Raw genomic sequence first — 19,342 nt, 5'->3', positions numbered from 1 at the left:
CATAACAAAAAAATTAACGGCTATGATTTTAAGTTATTTTTCAATATAAAAAACTAAAAGTAAAGAAAATTTCTTTCTCCTCAAATTTCAGCATTAAAGAGTCAATACTTGAGAGGGGCTATTAAGTGTCAAATTGATTATATATTTCTCAATATTTTTATAACACTTTAACTACTTAATCATTTCAAATAGATGAAATAATTATACTTGTATATGATTAAAACCTGTTTAAATGACCAAATATCATCTCTCGAGTGTTTTGCAGGCTTAATCTGAAGGAATGATCGAAAAAACCCAGTTTTTAGACAAAACTTGGCCAAGCTCAGTACAAGGATCACGTTGAGCGGATTGGACAGCATCTAAGATGCACGCTCAATACTAGACTCACGCCTAGGAAGAACCAAAATCAACACAACATTTGTGTTGAGCGCCTGAATTAAAAGAATTCGAAGTTTACTCTTTGGAACTCATACGCTCATCGCATGCAATTGCGCTGAGCATAGTTGGTGGTGTGCCCAATGCCTGAAGTTATGCCCAGTGCATGTCAGTGCGTCCAAAGGTTGCGCCTAGCTAGCTGGAAGCCACACTTAGTACACAGGCAGTGCGCTAAGCACAAAAGCCATCATGTGGGTCGTATTTAAGGACTTCTAGCTCGAGCCAGACTTACACACTTTTGAATATTCAAATTGTAATATTTGTTTTCCTAAGTGTTAGAGATCTTAGCTCACTTAGCTCATAGAAAGTAAGTGTAATTACTTTAGGTGTTAATCTATACTCATTTGTGAGTGGTTCTACCACCCCATGAGCTTTGTGTTATCCCTATCTTTATTATATTGTGTGGAAATGAGTACATAAGTACTCCTTTGTTGAGATTGAATGTAGTATAAGCTTGATGTATATACACTGATTCAACCATTAATTCAAGAAGTCTTGATTATATTTGAGTTTTGTATTTACTTTATACTTGCTTTAAGTTTGACCAGCTGTTTGTAAATGATTATTGAATAAGTTGCTTAATCTCTTAGTTTCATTATTCTGAACTCGCTTAACTCAACAAGTAGTACATTTTCTAGATAGACTTGTACTATTTGTCATCTCATGCATTTTACTTATTAGTATCTAGACATAATGTTAATCTTGTAATTTTATAACTCTCAAACTGAATGACATAGACTACTAGTTATAAATGTATGATTGAAGGTTCATATAACTTAATTTTGTTAATGTAGACTACTAGACATAAAGATAGATTAATAAAATGTTAGTATAGACCTAGACACTGGCAACTAATACAATTGATATGTTGCATTTTAACTCAACTTTGCATCCATGGACTACTAGACATAAAGGCATGTTTTGCAAGTCGTATTTTCTAATCTCATGAATTGAAGTTGTCACACATAGGGTTTTGTTGCATAAGTTGCTAAGTGACTAAGACATTAGTTTTTAGCAATCTTGAAGTTATTATATGGATTAATCATTACTGAATGAATATAAATTAAGAATAAGGTGTGTACTAATAGTGAGTATGAAGTTCAACTCCAACTCTCCTTCTCATATATTACAATTTCAAATAGTTTCTATACCATCATTACAATCAAACAATATAATCTCACTTAAAGCAATAATTGTAAAAAATTGAAAGACTATAATCTTTCAAATCCTTGTGGATACGACATCCCTTTTTTTTATACTTGTTCGTGATACTGAGGTAGTTTTATACTCCTATTTGTCAATTAGCACCCCGTTATAGTTTAATACTTTCAGTTTCTAGCATATCCTCATTTTATTGCCTAAAATTAAATGTAGTAAACGTGAGCGTTGGTCTAGTATTGTAAGATGCTATTGGTTCACTATGTACTATACTAGGTTACATATTTAATTTTTGCGATCAATATTTATTGGGAGGAACAGTCATGAACCATAAAAATGATTAGTTCCTTTCTAAAGTGGGATACCCTTGATCATACCAAAAATTATATGTATGGGTAAGACCTTAGAAAAATATCTCATTACTTTATGAATTGAAAAGTAATTGTCCCATTAATCTCATATTGATGTGAAAATTTGATAATGGCTCGACATTATGGTTTTTACATTTTTTTTGTACTACCAAGGGTATCCCTTTTCCTTTCTGTGTATGTAATTAATCCCTTGTGGGGCTCGTGACGGCCCCTCCCAACAAGTATCGCTTCAAGGAATCGAACCATCGACTTTGGAGATCCAGTGGGGCCTTATACGACTAGAATAACAACTTATTGATTTATGTTTTTTACATTGATATTTCCCTATCCTATGAGAAGAAATTAGTTTATTTAATTACATTTTTTAGAATTACTCTATTAATATTATAAATAAAGACTAATTCAATTGATAATTTCTTTTAATAATAATAATATAATTATTCATATTATATAAGTTGAAAAATTAAAATTTTATGAGATTAAAATATTTACTTTCATCTTTACTGAAAAAATTAAAGGTTTTATTTAACACAATCAGCTGATAAGTTATGCTAAGACTCAACAAACTAGAAGATCAAATTAAAATTATTTTGCAGGATTAATCGCTAACTAACCGATAAATATAAAGTAATATAAAACCTTAGATTATAAACCATAACTAAACGACGTTAACTAAACCTAGTGTTTATTGAAATTACTTCTATGTCAAACGGGAATAGTAATTTAATTTTTATGATTGAAAAATGATATATTATTCTACCTTATTTATTAATGATTAATTAACTGTAAATGACAAATATCACTATTGTAAAGAAGATGATTTGTAAAAGGATTAAGTAGGAAAATATATTACTATGTATGATTATATTATGTAATTCACTGGCTTAACTACTTGATTATGTTACTGAAAAAAATAGAAGCTTACTTTACAGCTCTTTACAGAAAGAGATTTTGCGTGGGTCTCATGTTGATGTACGGTAGCGGTTATGCTTAGCTTTCAATTCAATGAACTTAACTTTCTCCACACTCAATCTCAATTCCTTCCACTAGCATCTTGTGTCTCTTAGTCTTAGGTTCTTCCTTTGAAATTATATCAATTAGACCAGGTTCAAATGTTAGTACCAACCAAACAATAAACAAACCAAAAATTTCAATTCAATCCCTTCTTCAATTTGCAATTGAGGAACACAACCACCATTTAAATGATATTATTATTTATTTTGTAGTTATACATTCTCTAATAAATTAAACAACTAAAGGTAATATTTATTGTGCAACTCAATTTAGAAAGTTTAATAATATCAATACATTATTAGTATAAATTAAAAATGTTTAGGATGCAATGATAATATAAAATTCACTTATGTGGTCGTTTTTCTTAAATACAAATAAGTTCTTATTCGGTTTATGTTGTTACAAATATGTTCAATTTTTCTATGGTAGATAATATGAAACGTTGTTATCTTATGAACGCTAAATTTGGCACCTGTATGCAATAATTAATGAATAGAGATTGGGAAGGTTTATACAAATACCGACACATGAGATAATTTTTTTAAGATTCCGTTTGTAATTATTTTTTAATAAAATAATATTAAAAATTGCTATTCTCAACTTGTACTTGACTCTAGCGCATGAATCACTTATTCTCCATCTTATCCCAAATTATGTTGTAATATATGAATAGTGAAAAACATATATTAATTTTTAATAAATGTAAAATTTTATTATAACAAAAAATGGTTAGAGATATAATTTTGGGCCATGTAATCTTGATTTTGGAATCCGGATCATGATGGAGTTTTCTTGCTATAAAACGCGCTTCCTCGTCACAAAAAATAAACAAACAAAACCTACTCAACTAGCTATCTTCAAAAGTTACTCTCATCAAGGAAGCCATGGACAGTGAAGTACTCGACATCTTTAACAAGTTCGACAAGAACGGCGACGGCAAGATCTCCTGCGCCGAGCTCAAGGACCTCATGGTGGCGCTGGGATCCAAGACGACGGCGGATGAGGTCAGTCGCATGATGGCGGAGCTTGACCAGGACGGCGACGGTTACGTTGATCTCAAGGAGTTCGGAGATTTTCACTTCGCCGGTAACAGCGATGCGAAGGAGCTCCGGGAGGTGTTTGAGATGTATGATCTGGATAAGAACGGGGTGATTTCGGCGACGGAACTGCACGCTGTGATGCAGAGACTGGGGGAGAAATGCTCCATCGGCGAGTGCCGGAGGATGATCGGAAATGTTGACGCCGATGGCGATGGTAATGTGAACTTTCAAGAGTTCAAAAGGATGATGACTCGCTCGTAGAAATGCACTTTATCGGACTCTGTATTTAACTTTTGATGAACAAAATATAATAATAAGCACTTAATTTTCTTAATTTGTATACGCGTGTATTCTTTTTATTTAAAAAAAGTCATATAACTAAAAGCTTGATCTTGTACCTACATTTATATGGTATTTTATTTTAAAATCAATTAACTTTACTTGATATGATATAACACATAAAGGTATAATCAAATTCTAGATACAAACAATTGACCTACCAACATCCATGACAAAAGTCATATAAAGTAACTATTCCAAGAATAATAATTAGCATTTGGAAATTCAGAACTTATTGTTGGATATGTGATTGTGATCTGAGAAACCTTTAACCAACCTATAGTTCTATTATTATTCAGACATTGAAGAGTATAGAGTTAGAAGTGAGATATTATATTTTAAACCAAAGCCTGAAGACAATAATTTTATGAGTCTTTTTTACACTTAAATAAATTCAACAATATTTCCCTCAATTATGGGTATTACACATTTTCTGGCTGCCCCTTAAGTCAATCATTTCCCAGCCACACTTTTGGCTATGATATCACTTGAACCAAAATCTTAAAAAATTAGTTTCAAGAGCTTTTTTTACTTATAAATTAGTTATGTAAACCTCATGTCCGATGTGTGACTTCACACTTGAATAAGCCCAACAAAATAGTGTATATTACTTTAGTAATGTAGGGATGAAATTTTTTTATCACTCAACTCCCTAGATCATCAAAAAGATAATATTAGGACTTCACATAAAAGAAAGTTCAATTTAAAAGATTAATATATGACATTAATATACATTGAGTTTAGTTATGTTAACGAACGGGAGATTTAACATATAAATCAGATGAAAATGCACCAAATAGTTAATAATGAAAAGAACCAAATTAGCCTATTCTAATTTCTATAAAACCTGTACAGTTATGTACTTCCCACCCACTTTAGAAAATGTTCTTTTATTGTTGAACCAAACAATCTAGAGGTAATTGTGGAGGAGCTGCTTGAGGAGTGGTTGGTTCATAATTCTGAACCAATTCACTCTTAATCATGTAATTCTCTTCTTCCACATCAACTTTTTGACATAACATTGCCTCCAAAATATATGCCTTAACCTCTTGGAACCTCTCTTCTGTCAATGAAACCTCAGCAAGGAGTTTCCATGCATATGCTTCAGTTGCTTCATCAAAATCCACTCTTCTCTTTAGCACTATGTGTCCACTTATCTCCCACACTGCTGGATTCACTTGAGCTTCAAGTATCTCCTGACTTACTTCTCCAAGTGCTTGTCTCTCTGCAAAGCACTACTCATGCATACAAAGCAAAACCAAATTAAATTCATATTGTAGTTCCATTGAATGTTATTAAATTAAAGCACCTCCTTCTTATATAAATGAACGGAAAAATGAATTCCGATACTCTCCTGTACTAAAGAGTTAGTTCATTGTGACACGTAGCAAAATCTAATTTTTAACGGTTATGATTTTAAGTTATTTTTAATAAAAAAATTAAAAATAAAATCACTTTCTCTTCATATTCAAATATTGGACTCTTCAGTACTAGAGATGAGCTGGACTCGGAAAAAATTACTAGTAACCTACACAGCAGGCACCAATACAGAAGAGGAAAGTATTCTAAAAAATTAAAATAAAAAAAAGATTGCAATAACACTATTATCCTTAGAGCTAAGTAAAAACAAAAAACAGAACTTCCACTAAAGTACATTCTGATTCCCAGAAACTTCAGACTAAAGAATCACATAAGTTAATCATTTTGAAGCAAACATGTTGCGCAATTATACGATTTCTTATGATGATGTATAGCTCAAGTCTGTTCAATGCAAAATTTTCTTACCAAAACAATTACATCTTTGAGGATAGTAACAAATTAAATATGACAGCATAATGATAATAGTTCAAGAATTGAATATTACATCTTAAACTAGTGCCTACAGTCACATAATGGAAAATTGAATATTACATCTATCATTCCCCTATAAGTTACTATTTTTGGATTCTTAAACAAGTGCCAAAAGGCATATAATAGAAAATTGAGTATTACAAAAACAGGAATATCACACAGGAGAACATAAGATGACAATGTGGAACATATCATAACAAAGAATATGTACACAAGAAAGAAGATTACCTGAGGAAATAGATATATCCTCTTCCCACAGTCAGAGATGAGAACATTGAAAGGGATGTTATTATTCTGAAGAAAAACAAGCGAGTTTGCAACGGTATCAGACAGATCCCTTATGGTATCTCCACCCTCAAAAACAAGTCCTCGAACTGGATAGTTCACGAGCTGAGAAACGGACACTCCTTGTGGACATTTCCCCTTATCTAAAGCTATGATCTGTTTCTCAGCCTTCTCAACTGGGAAGGGTGCTGCCAAGTAATAGGCCTGCATCAGAGTATAAGTTAGCTAAGGCATGAAATATAAATATGTAATATGATCTGATAAGAAATCACTTAATATGTCAACAAATTTGAGAGAATCAAATACTTGAAAGTGTAGATGATTGATAGTGGCAAAAGCACCCAAACTATTATATCCCAATCTGAAAAAAGGATCTGCAGCTTCTTTCGCCATATGCATTGCGAGCTGGAAGCTATCATGATCAATCCTCTGAGGAAAGCAGTCCAGGACGCGAGGAATCAGAAGCACATGACCATACTCAATAGGGCTTACCTGATAAAATGAAACTTCAATCATTCGTCAGAAATATATTTCCATGCCGGACACATATATGTATTAGACACTCCAAACCATATTCAAATATTCTGCAACATTTTATAATTTTTTGTCGTCTCCCTTGTCCGTGTTGTATCGGATCCGTGACTCATGTCATATCCAAGCTTCCTTGTTGTATAATAAACATAGCATGCTTATATAATAAACATTTGAGAGCTGACAAAATGTTTAGAAAAGAAACATGAACAAACTTACACTTAAAGAAACATGAAAAACTTAATAAAAGAAACTTGGAAAAACTGCATTGAATAAAGAAACATGAACTAACTTCCATATAGAAAAGAAACATGAAGAAACTTACATTTATAGAAGAAACTTGAACAAACTTGCATTTAAAAAAGAGAACTTACATTTATTGCAACCACATTGGGGGATGGTGATATCTTGTCAATAGGTGCATTGGCCACAAAATGGCTCTTATGATCAATGCTTTGCTCAACCATGAAGAGCACCTCTTCCTGTCCAATCTTCTTGAAATTGAACTTATTTTCATCAAAGGGCTGAAGAACCTGATCGACACGAAACTCGGTGGGTCGTTTCTTCGTGTGGCGCCCTTCATTCAGCTGTGCAATAAATCCATGTTGGCCAGGAATGATCTTTGTCTCACATGTTGATACATCATACCTGAACATCCCCTGGTTCATTCTGTCATCCCATTGTGCAAGCAACAAATTGTGGAGGAATGATATTTCAGAAATTTCATCAGATGATTCCACCTCCCCATTTTCCATAGGAAGATCTCCATCTTTCTTGAACAAATAAAGTGGAAGCTTTGACACTGAAACCACACCATCAAATTAAACATATAAATTCATGTGTAAAATTTATAAATAAAAAATATCAAAAATTGATGTAAATTGGAAACAATGTCTTTTATTCAATGAAGTCATGCATAATTCCCACCCTCCTTCAATCTTCTCAACCAAACTAAAATAACAACGCCAAAACCCTTTACAAACGTAGAGACTATTTCAAAGATTTAAACATATAACCTAACAATCACTAAACAATAATATTACTATTGCGTTGAGACTGACCCTTGAAATAACAAGGCCAAAAACATTTTCCTCGATAAATGAATCAGGATGATATATAGAATCAGGCATGCAACTCATGGGAAGGCCTAGCCAAGAGGTTACTTGTTTGTAGGATTTGAAAATATGATATCTCATTCAAGTCAGGCAACAAGCATACCATTGAGTTAAAGGTGGATGATATAGAATCATTTTAATTTGAAGTTTTATAATTACCTATTATAATTATATAAATAAATTGTGATGATGATGGCTTTTGGTATAATTTAAATGTTTTAAATTGCACTCCACAAGCAATACAATAGCATGGGTGTAACAAAATATAAAGAAGAAATTATTGAAAAAAGAAACGAACCAGATAAGCAGCAAGAGCTAAGGCAACGGCGGCCACAGCCTAATGATGAACCCTTCTCAGAATCATCTTCCTGGTAATTAGAAACCACGGTGGCAACCCTCTTAATGGTCAACATCTTCTCTTCACCTTGAGATTAAGAAAACTGAGAGACGCCAAAAGAACAATGGTTTAACTTAATTTACAAACCACCACCGAAATGCCTCTATAGGCAGAAAGGGTGGTGCAGGTTTAATAATTTCTCAACAACGTTGTTATTGTTATTATTATTGTTGTTGTTGAGGGTTGTTATTAGGTTTTGTTGAATGAGGTTGTGTGCGGTTAAAGAAAGATATATGATGAAGGAGGCGTGGTTGGAGGGTCCGTGTTTCTCTCTCGGTGTATATGTCTGCTAGCTCGGTTTTCCTGTGGCGGTGGAGCATGCAGCTCTCAAAACAGTTTCTTCTTTTTGTTGGGGAGCGTTCATTATACGTTAACCTTATATAGGTTCGTCAGGGTTCCTTTTTCATTCTAGGAAACTTCTTTATTAGATAATATTAATATAGATTGATACAGTTATTGATAAATATTAAAATATTCAGTACTTTTTTTATAAAAAAGAATTGTATATAATATAAATTTGAATATATACATCTTATCATTATCTTCATGTTACAAGTGTTAAAATATATGAAAATAATATTAGAATATCTTAAATTATCTTATTGAAAATATATATGGATACTTAGAAATAGAGATTATAATGATGATTTATCTTAAATTTGTTTAGAGTATCTTAAAAGTTGATTACTTTATTTTACAATTTGTTTTTTATTTAATTATGAGTATAATATTAGTATAAATATGAGTTAGTGAATTAATGTTATCTCTCTTGTATTAAATAATCAAAATGTCATCACATTACCATTTATAATATTATTAATAAAAATATACTATTTTTAGCATTTATTTTTTTCCTTCATTTCTAAATCCTACAATTTCAATATAATATCAAAACCATGATATCTGCCTTGAGAAAAACTTGAGCTTGTAACCCTTTTGTTGGTTAATTGTCTAGTTGTCATCTTCTTTCCAAGTTGTTTTTAGCTGTGGTTATCGTTCTAATTTGAATGCTTGTCATCATTTCAGCTACTATTATCCTTATTTCATCCTTCCTCTTTGATGTTTTGCTTCTTGGAATTAAAGATAAATGCACTTTGTATTTTGGTGCACACAGAATATTTGGTGATATGCATTGGCCTCAACTTTTTCGGGATCCACTTCAAAAAAAAATTCGTAGATGTTGTGGCCTCATATTTAATTGTCCCAAATACATTAGCCCTAGATTTGTCGCAGATGCATTAACCCTAGATTTATCCCAAATGTACTGATCTCGTATTTATCCTAGATGTACTAGCCTGAGATTTGTCCCTTCAAGATAATTGTGAGGATGAACTTAATTTCTAGTAGTAATCATGATATTGATAAGCCATAAATCACACCAATATTCTTCTATGATTAGTCATATAAATGACCAATATGTACTTCTCTTCATCCTTAAAATAACAATTCACCGGAAAAGGCTTTTGAATGAGCCTATGATATTGCCATGTAATATTTTATAGAAAATATGATTTAAATATAATATAAAAATTGAGTAAAGATCAAATTTGATCCTATAGATTTGCATATATATATATATATATATATATATATATATATATCAATTTAGATTTCAAAAAATAAAAACTCTCACATTGATGCTCATATATTTTTAATGTGTTAGAATACATTTTTATTATTAATTATTTTGACTCACATTAACACATTTAAGAATCAATATTAGGTTTTTATTTTTAAAGAATTAAATTAGCGCACATAAAAATTTCCAAGGATCATATTTCTTTGAAACTTTTTTATTTTAAGAGATCTTAACAAATGACTGAGAAACAAAAAAAAAATATAAGTAAAAAAGAATATGATTTTGAAAAATAAATGCATATAAAAAGTTGATGAAAGCTCTAATCTTTAACGGCCCATTCAAGTAGGAATGACAAACTGTGGATAACATCTACAATTTTGATTAGCCCACGGGTCTACCTGAATAGTGCATTTGTTAGGGCAGGCGAGATATACAGTTTAAAATTTGGATGATCTCTTGAAAAGTAGAATATTAGATAAAGATGATGATTATATTATAAATAAATTTTGAATAGTTCAAAATTTATATTAATTTTAAATAAAATAATTTAAAAAATATCATTTCCTTATTTATCTTATATGTTACTACTGGTCTTAGAGAATCTCAAATAACTTTATTGCTCCTGGCAGAATATTATTAATCTGCCACATTCCTGTCCTATTTTCCTATCCCGATCTAATAAAAAAGTGACAGTTCATTAAAAAAATTAAAAACTTCAAGTAATATATGTACATTACTTAAAAAAAATCTTATTGGTCTGGGACATAGAGACACATTGATTTTGGGACAATCCCCGTTCGGTATGGACCACATGAGCCCCTAACAGTTTATAACATAAACTGATAAGTTGGGCAGTCTTTATTGGTGGCATAATTAAAAAATTGTTTGTCCAATTAATTAATGCTACCCATGAATAAATTTGTCTTTTCTTGTTGACTTATTCAGATTGCCAACAAAAAATATTTATTTGTTCAACTTCAATAATGCTTCTTGAAAACTATAAATTGGATGTCTAGGTATAAGTGCTTCATTTAAATAGGTGGGATCAAATACAATGAAACTATAAAATATGATTCAGATTAGTTATGTGGTTCAGATTTGTTTTTTAAGGATGTTTAAGCTTAGTTTGATTCATGAATTTTAAAATTTAGGAATCATTTGGACCGAATTACATATTTAAGAAATAAATACGAGAGAATAATGTTGTTATGTTATTTGAATTTTTCATGTATCTTTATAACTTAAATTAATAAAGTGTGTGAATTGTACTTGTATATACATTAATGTTTACTAAATTATTATATATGAATTACTTTTATAGTGTCTTTTAATTATTTAAAGCTTATTTTCTAATTTTTGTAGTACTTGGTTCATTGAAAACAACAAATATTATAAGCTGTTGTAGATGTTATTGTTTTATATTTCTAATCGTAAATTATATTGTTATATATGTTACTAAATTTTTATATATCTACTAATTGTATTATTTATTATATTACTAATTGTTATATATTTACAAATTGTGGATTGTATACTAGCAAACACTTATAAGTTTCAATTTGTTGACGTTTTTTCTTTATGGACAAATAATGCATCATGTCATATATTTTGAGCTTTCAGTTAATATAAGATTAAAAAACAGGAAAACTATAGGATCAAACTAAATTATTAATGATTGGTTCGATTCCTGCAACAAAACTTTCAATTAATTGAAGTGACCGAACTATATTATTATATTTGATTCAATTGCACACAAAAAATAACCTTTACACCCCACATTAATGATCATACTCGTGAATAATTCGTCGTTACTCGTTGCCTTCTTTGAGATGCCAGCTAAAATAACACAAGGCACTACATGATTGATAGATTTTCCTGGTATAGTATGCTGTAAGCAAACTATTTATGGTCTCTCACAACAACTATGTTGCAATGTTAAGGTTTTTGTCCTATTATAGTTAAAAGTTTTGTGGTTTTTTGTTTGTTAATTTTTCAGCTAAATTTATGTTTTAGTAATGCCTGTCCCAGCCCATTAGCTGATTTGGGTAGGCATAAAAATTGGAGTCCAACTCCTCTCCAGTACTGGAGAGTCCAGTACTGGATTTTAAGGGGAAACAATAGTTATAATTTATTTTATTAAAAAATGAGTTAAAATTAGAACTGTTGAATTTTTATTTTTGCCACGTATCATGATATCAACATGGTAATGGACTCTCCAGTAATGAAGAGGATCCAAATTCTAAAAATTGATATAAACTAGCTACATGTGCCCACACATTTAACTTTTATATATATATATATATATGAATAATGAAATATAAATATTTACTCCGTATCTAGATATTACATTTTAAAAACAAAAGGAAAATAAAAAATATATATTGTATTACTTTTATTTATTATAAAATAACATTTTTGTCACTTCAAAAATTAAAAATAAGAAATTCTCTATCATTCTCTATCAGGTGAGAATATTCTTCTCCACCCGTTTTGCTATTACTGCCATGGAGTAGCCAACGAGATTCAAAATTGGAGTTACTAACTCTAAAGATTTCCGTGGTTAAAATAATCAGTTAAAGTTAGATTTATATACTTTAGTGTTAATCCACCAAAATATCCGAGAAGTGGTTTTCGGCTTTGGCTTGTAGATTAAGATCAACGTTAAAAGCGGAAAATCGCAAAAAACGTGCAGCCAAATACAGTAGCACTCCACCGGATTATTTGATAAAAAAAGTCCACACAGATTCTATTTTAATTTTTAGTCACAAACTCTTGCCACAAATTTAATTTAATCTTTTTTATTCCATTCTAATACTATCATGGATAGTTCGGTACTTACCAAATTCATTTTGATATCTTTATGAAAAAACTTTTTTACAAGATGTTGTGACTTGTGAGATTTTTCTTTGAAGTTGAATTTACTTTAATAATGTCTCTTCTACTATTCATCTCAAAATAATAGAAATTATGTATATTAAAAGTTTTTTATGTCTTTATATTAAGTCAATGATATTTTAATAAATACTTAAATGTGTTAATATGATAAATAATGAAAAATTAAATGAGATGTATTATTTATTGTTAGAAAAAATTCTATTGATTAATATAAAATATAAAAAACTTGGTGTGTATAATTTGTATTAATCTAAAACATCCTTTGTACACAAAGAAAATACATAAACTTTTAGACTTTAAATTACGGAAAATGAAACTTCAGTGATTCTTGAGAAAGAGCATTTGAATGGATTGTATAGTAAAGTAGAATGTTCCATGAAAAGTATAAAAAAATACAAACTATACAATGAAGAGTAAGTACTAATAATAAGTCAAAGAACCCATTCTCCAAACTAAGTAGGTTTTACATTAAAGTAAGGACTTTATTGCTGAAAGCATCTTTCTAACTTTGAAGTAGAGGGACCATACACAATTACTTTTTTCTCTCTTAAAAGTCCTCTAGCTTTGTTTCATCAGATCTTATCAATGGAAAACTTATTGGGTTTGCTTAGAATTCATGTTGATAAAGGTGTCAACCTTGCTATTAGAGATGTAAAGAGCAGTGACCCTTATGTGATTATCAAAATGGGCAAGCAGGTAAATTTCTTATGTTCTGTGATTTGTGTCTCTTGTTTCTTCTTCTTGAGTTCTTAGTTTTGTGTTTTTTTGTTATTTTGATCATCTTAGTTCTTGTTTTGTTTTGCTTATTTTGGTTTTGGGTAGTATTGCTTTGTTTTTTTTTTTTTTGGTTTTTGTGGCATGTGTCTAGAATCTGGAGCTTGTTGACTTGTTTCTTTGTTAATGTTTTTCTGCTTTTGATCATAATCACTTTTTCTTGGTCTCTCAACCCCTTTTCTATTAATACAGCAGATTTTGATGCTTGATTATGTTGCTAATTTTTTACTTAACAAACAGTGGAGTTTCTGTTTCATTTTTCATCTTAATTGCTATCTCAATATTCAATTATTCATAAATGTTTCTGGAACTACTTTAAGCTATTTTAATCCGTGAAAGAAGGGTAAAAGTTAGTGCAACAAATTCATGTGTCAACTACTAGTCTTTTCCCTAAAAAAGTTTGAAAAATACACGAGAAAGTTTTCTGTCTGAATCTAAAAAGTAGCCTTTCCCTGATTCTTTTTTCCATGAGTCCTAATTTGTCCACTAAGCCTCCAAATATAGGATAAAATTTATGCCTGAGGAGTAAATAAACATATTATTCTAAACTTTAAACCTTGGAGTCTAAATAAGTTGGAGAATTTGTCTATTCACAATTACTTGTCTTATTACTTGAAGTCATGAGTTTAAATCTCAGCTCTTGGGAGAGTAAATCATATAAACACTTTATAAAGCAGGAGTCTCATGTACCGGACTACCTTCTTTATTATATAATCTATTAAATCATAATCTACAATATGTTTTATGCAACCTTGTGTATTTCTTGTTACATTCAACGTTTTATGCAGAAGCTGAAGACTCGGGTGGTGAACCAGAATATCAATCCTGTGTGGAATGATGAATTGACTTTGTCCATTACAGATCCTCATCTTCCAGTCCATCTAGTAAGTAACTATTCTTCTGAGATAAATCTACTGTCACCATATAATGTGTACCGCAACTTTATGTTATACTTTGTAATTCGTTATTTGATTTAAATATGAATAATTAATAATGGGAAATGATTTGTTTTTTCAGAAAAAGTTGTGTACCTGAATTTTTTTTTGGGTTGTGCTGCTTCCATTTAATTCTCCCTCCAAAGTTCTATTATTAATTATGAACTTCTGAGATGAAAAATAGTGTTGAAGAATTAAACTGACGACTTCAGTCCGAAATGTTAAATCTTTGAAGTACTTAATAGCTAACAGAAACTTTTATAGATCTAACAGCTAACACTATTAACTTTTGAGGACTAAATTGAAGATTACTTTATATCAAAACATTAAAACCATGGTAGTTGAATTATGAGCCCCCATTTGTCCATGTAGTTGTTAATTAATTGTTAAATTTTTGGGATTATGAGCATTACTATATATGAAGTTTGCTCAATCAATGCATAGCTTATGTGCCTAGGCAAGATAATTGAAGTTTGAATGAGTTCAAGTGGTGCAATAATTTTACTATCTTTTAATGCAGTTTGTGTATGATAAAGACAAATTCAGCTTTGATGACAAAATGGGAGATGCAGAGTTTGATATTGCACCATTTCTTGAAGCAATTAAGATGCACTTGGAAGGCCTCCCAAATGATACTATAATCACAAAATTGCAGCCGAGCCGTGAAAATTGCCTAGCAGAAGAGAGCAAAATTGTGTGGAAAGATGGCAAAGTGGTGCAATATATGGTTCTTAGACTAAGAAATGTTGAGTCTGGTGAAGTGGAACTACAATTGCATTGGATTGATATTCCTGGTTCTAGGGGTCTTTAAGGTCACAACATACTCCTACGCATATTGTACAGATGAGATTTGCAGCCTCATAAATCAGAAGCTACTTTATGCTTTTGAGTATTGTTATTGGTGATTTCTCATCTATAATATAGCAATATGGCTAGTAGTGAGTGAAAAGAATGGGAGAAGAATATTTCCTCTGTGGTAAATCAAACTTATAATGCTTTATCTTCTTATTGTGTACTATTTGCCTTATGCCAATGTAATATAGGAACACATATGGCAGTTAAGTACCTAGTAAATAAATTCTGCTGTATATTTGTGGGTTTTCAACTAGTATAAACTTTGAACATTTTTTGTTGGTCTTTCAAAGCTTCACTAGAAAAAAGAATTGCATATTGTTTTACCATTTAGTGTCGGAAATTTTCCATCTATAATCCTTAGATTGAACGCGAAAATCCTTATGATGTCTTCGTTCCCATAACCTAATGTTTATGCCCATACATAAACCCAAATGGAACAACCATGATCCAGACTGAAGAAACCCCAACTGATTTCATGGTGAAGAAGAAGAACATACATTGATTAGCCATTTGGAATCTCGAAGGTATGTGGGTGTGATGATCTTCCAGATGTTAGAGCCTGATGGTTTTCCTTCTGCTTCTCTAGAGAATTAGAAAGCCAAGTTAGAGTGTGTTGCTTGATGATGTTGTTGCCTTATGGTTACCTTTATGGAATTGTGATGGTGTGTTATCTTGTATTTGATAACTCTTCACAATTCCCTTTATTCTCATCAGCCTACTCAACAAAGCTCATTGCTCTACAAATGGGGACCATAACCCATAAAAGTAACCGAAGCGGTTACTGCTTAAGTTGCAATAATTCTGATTCAGTCCCTTCATCAAATCAGAAATTGTCTGGAGGTATCTACACTTATAATATTTCATGTCACATATGCCCTTAGCCACCAAATTAATTACTGAAGATCATTTTATATATTGGCTAATTACATGAAGATCATTTTATATTTTGGCTAATTACATAATGGCCATAACACAATTATAGAATTATATTTGTGACACATAAATTATCAGGAATTCTAACAATCTCCCACTGGTCACACATATGATTCTCCATACATGTTATCCTTATTGTGCGCTTAAGTATTGCCATTATGACTCAGATATACCCAAATTATCTCGTCCATTAGTCTTCTCTCCATATCGAATCACAGTGAATTTTGCCATATCAATCATGACTAATTCAACAATGATCACCAACATTGACACAACTAAATGACATAGATTCATTCTATATGAAATGTGTAGCATGAAAATCACATGAATATGATCTATACATGTCAATTTTCAACTGGTTCTACTTAACTTTAGTGATATCCTTAATAATAACATAAAACCTTATTATACAAAGCATAAAGACAGAATACCAAACTGAATGATTAATCAACTGAAGTTTGAATACAAAGTATCCATACATAATACTGAAATTACATAGAACATAATAAAGGCGTGCACAATCTAACTCCCACTCAACTAAAAAATTCTCACATTGTAGAACACTCATATGAGCAGTATGCTCATGAAAGACCTTGGGTGTGATAGCTTTTTAAGAGCATCCGCAATCATGGAGTTAGTGCCTAAATGTTCTATGGAAATCTGTCCACTTTGTACTTTCTCCTTAACAACTAGGAACTTAATGTCGATGTGTTTCGACTTTGCTGAACTCCTATTGTTGTTGGAGAACAACACGGCTGACCTATTGTCACAATATAACTTTAGTGGTCTTTCAATTCTTTCCACAATTCGCAGCCCAGTGACAAAATTTCTCAATCGCGATGGTGATGCCTCATAACATGCTATATATTCAGCTGCCATGGTGGATGATGCCATAAGTGTTTGCTTGGCAGAGCGCCAAGAAATTGCACCACCAACAAACAGATAAACAGAGCCCGAAGTAGATCGCCTACTATGGTCTGATTGATCACATTTTCAAAATATCATTTGAATTATTAAATTAGTATTAACTAATTAATTAAAAAAATTGGTTGAATAGAAGATTAGTGTTAATGAATTATTAAATATCATTTTTTTCAATATTTTTAATATAATTATTTATTATTCTTACTATAATTTTACTTTTAATTATGTAAAATGGAACAAAGAAAAGGGATAGCAATACAACAATATTGATCACTTTTTTAAGTAGAAAATTATCTATAAGGTACTATTTTCAATTATAAAGCTTCACACTTTGGTTGAATAGAAGATTAAACTTCACACTTTGGTTGAATAGAAGACATCACCACCATAGTGAATAAAATATAAAGAGGTCTGTCTCGGTGTATCTGAATTCCTAATACAAATGAAGTTTCACCATGATCTTTCATTTCAAAATTACTGGATAAAAATTTCTTGGTTTCTAACAAGGTTCCCACATCATTAGTGGCAAGCAGTATGTCATCCACATATAAGAGCAAGAAAATATACTTGCTCCCACTGAACTTGTGATACACACAATCTTCAATTGAATTCATCTCAAAACCAAAAGAGAGAATCACCTCATGAAATTTGTGGTACTAGTGACGAGACGCCTGTTGTAGCCCATAAATGGGTTTTGTCAATTTGCAAACCATATTCTTTCGGTCTCTCGTTATAAAGTTTTATGGTTGCACCATATAAATCTTTTCGTCAATGTTTCCATTGAGAAAAGCTGTCTTGACATCCATCTGATGAAGCTCCAGATTATAATGTGTTACAAGAGCCATGATTATCCTAAGAGAGTCTTTCGATGAAACTGGAGAGAAAATCTCTTTATAGTCAATCTCTTTCTTCTGAGTAAAACCCTTAGATACAAGACGCGCCTTATACCTCACATTACCATTAGAATCTCGCTTGGTCTTAAAAATCCATTTGCAACCAATGGGTTTCTTACCTTCTGGTAATGGGACAAGTTCCCAAACTTTATTGTCTTGCATGGATTTATACTCCTCTTTCATTGCTTCAATCCACTTTTCCGAATTGGAACTTTGGATGGCTTCACGAACGTTTAATGAATCATTATCCATTAAGCCATCACCCTCATGTTCAATGAGAAAGCAAATGTAGTCATCTGGAATTGCATTTCTCATTTCTCTAGTGGATCTATGCAAAGCTATTGGCTCTTGCAACTCTTGTCCATGTTCTTGAGGGTTTTGAGTTTGTCCTTCATGAATTACTAACTCATCTTGAGCAGGGAAAACATCATCAGCTATGTCTTGAGGAGGTTCCAAATTTGCTTCGTCGAAAACAACAATATGAATCGCATCTAGAATAGATACGAATTCTTCCTCTAAGACAAAGTTTCTAACCTTATCTTCCCCCTCAAACCCAATATCCTCAAAGAACGTGGCTATACCCATATCAAATATGGACTTCAATCATAAAATTTATAGCCCCTTGATTTTTCAGAGTAACCAATAAAGTAACTACTCACTGTACGGGAGTCCAATTTCTTTTCATGAGGCCTATAAGGCCTTGCCTCAGCTGGACATCCCCACACATGAAAATGTTTTAGACTAGGCTTTCGCCCAGTTCAATGCTCATAAGGTGTTTTGGCAGTTGCCTTAGTTGGCACCCTATTAAGAATATAAGCTGCAATCTTAAGTGCATCTCCTCAGAGTGACTATGGTAAGGTAGAGTGACATATCATACTCCTTACCATATTCTTAAGAGTCCTGTTTGTCTTTCAGACACACCATTCATGCTAGGCGATCCTGACATGGTGTACTGTGGGACTATACCACATTCCTCTAGGTATTTGGCAAAATACCCTGGACGTTGTTCACCTGAACC

The 19,342-nt window shown here is 31.5% G+C and overlaps 3 protein-coding genes across 4 annotated transcripts; 2 read left to right on the top strand and 1 right to left on the bottom strand.

Moving 5' to 3' along the window:
* On the top strand, positions 3,798 to 4,352 carry LOC109329475 (probable calcium-binding protein CML27). The gene has a single exon (XM_019563154.1). It carries the CDS (start codon positions 3,863 to 3,865, stop codon positions 4,277 to 4,279), a length of 417 nt encoding a protein of 138 aa, XP_019418699.1. The 5' UTR covers positions 3,798 to 3,862; the 3' UTR covers positions 4,280 to 4,352.
* Positions 5,127 to 8,877, bottom strand: LOC109330267 (GDP-L-galactose phosphorylase 2-like). The gene is made up of 5 exons (XM_019564399.1): positions 8,438 to 8,877; positions 7,399 to 7,826; positions 6,800 to 6,985; positions 6,437 to 6,697; positions 5,127 to 5,592 (listed from the first exon to the last, which is right to left on the bottom strand). The coding sequence occupies exons 1-5, from the start codon at positions 8,550 to 8,552 to the stop codon at positions 5,248 to 5,250; spliced, it is 1,335 nt and encodes a 444-aa protein (XP_019419944.1). The 5' UTR covers positions 8,553 to 8,877; the 3' UTR covers positions 5,127 to 5,247.
* On the top strand, positions 13,517 to 15,843 carry LOC109330268 (protein C2-DOMAIN ABA-RELATED 4-like). Of its 2 annotated transcripts, XM_019564401.1 has the most exons (4): positions 13,517 to 13,706; positions 14,573 to 14,668; positions 15,240 to 15,531; positions 15,576 to 15,843. In XM_019564401.1, exons 1-3 carry the CDS (start codon positions 13,596 to 13,598, stop codon positions 15,528 to 15,530), a joined length of 498 nt encoding a protein of 165 aa, XP_019419946.1. In that variant the 5' UTR covers positions 13,517 to 13,595; the 3' UTR covers position 15,531; positions 15,576 to 15,843. The 2 variants fall into 2 exon arrangements, with proteins under 2 accessions (XP_019419946.1, XP_019419945.1); XM_019564400.1 differs by having other exon boundaries at positions 15,240 to 15,843.

Source organism: Lupinus angustifolius, chromosome LG16 (genome assembly GCF_001865875.1).
Source record: "Lupinus angustifolius cultivar Tanjil chromosome LG16, LupAngTanjil_v1.0, whole genome shotgun sequence".
NCBI lineage: Eukaryota > Viridiplantae > Streptophyta > Magnoliopsida > Fabales > Fabaceae > Lupinus > Lupinus angustifolius.
Note: the sequence above shows the minus strand (reverse complement) of the source record. Positions and strands in the feature narration are given on the sequence as shown.

What these genes read in the sequence shown, in the direction of transcription:
- LOC109329475 (XM_019563154.1), top strand. Translation starts at nt 3,863, where the DNA reads ATGGACAGTGAAGTACTCGACATCTTTAACAAGTTCGACAAGAACGGC.
- LOC109330267 (XM_019564399.1), bottom strand. Translation starts at nt 8,552, where the DNA reads ATGTTGACCATTAAGAGGGTTGCCACCGTGGTTTCTAATTACCAGGAA. An exon ending in CCAATGTGGTTGCAATAAAT is followed by an intron (nt 6,986 to 7,398) that starts GTAAGTTCTCTT and finishes TCATTTTATCAG; the next exon opens with GTAAGCCCTATTGAGTATGG. An exon ending in TCAATCATCTACACTTTCAA is followed by an intron (nt 6,698 to 6,799) that starts GTATTTGATTCT and finishes ACTCTGATGCAG; the next exon opens with GCCTATTACTTGGCAGCACC.
- LOC109330268 (XM_019564401.1), top strand. Translation starts at nt 13,596, where the DNA reads ATGGAAAACTTATTGGGTTTGCTTAGAATTCATGTTGATAAAGGTGTC. An exon ending in TTATCAAAATGGGCAAGCAG is followed by an intron (nt 13,707 to 14,572) that starts GTAAATTTCTTA and finishes CGTTTTATGCAG; the next exon opens with AAGCTGAAGACTCGGGTGGT. An exon ending in CTCATCTTCCAGTCCATCTA is followed by an intron (nt 14,669 to 15,239) that starts GTAAGTAACTAT and finishes CTTTTAATGCAG; the next exon opens with TTTGTGTATGATAAAGACAA.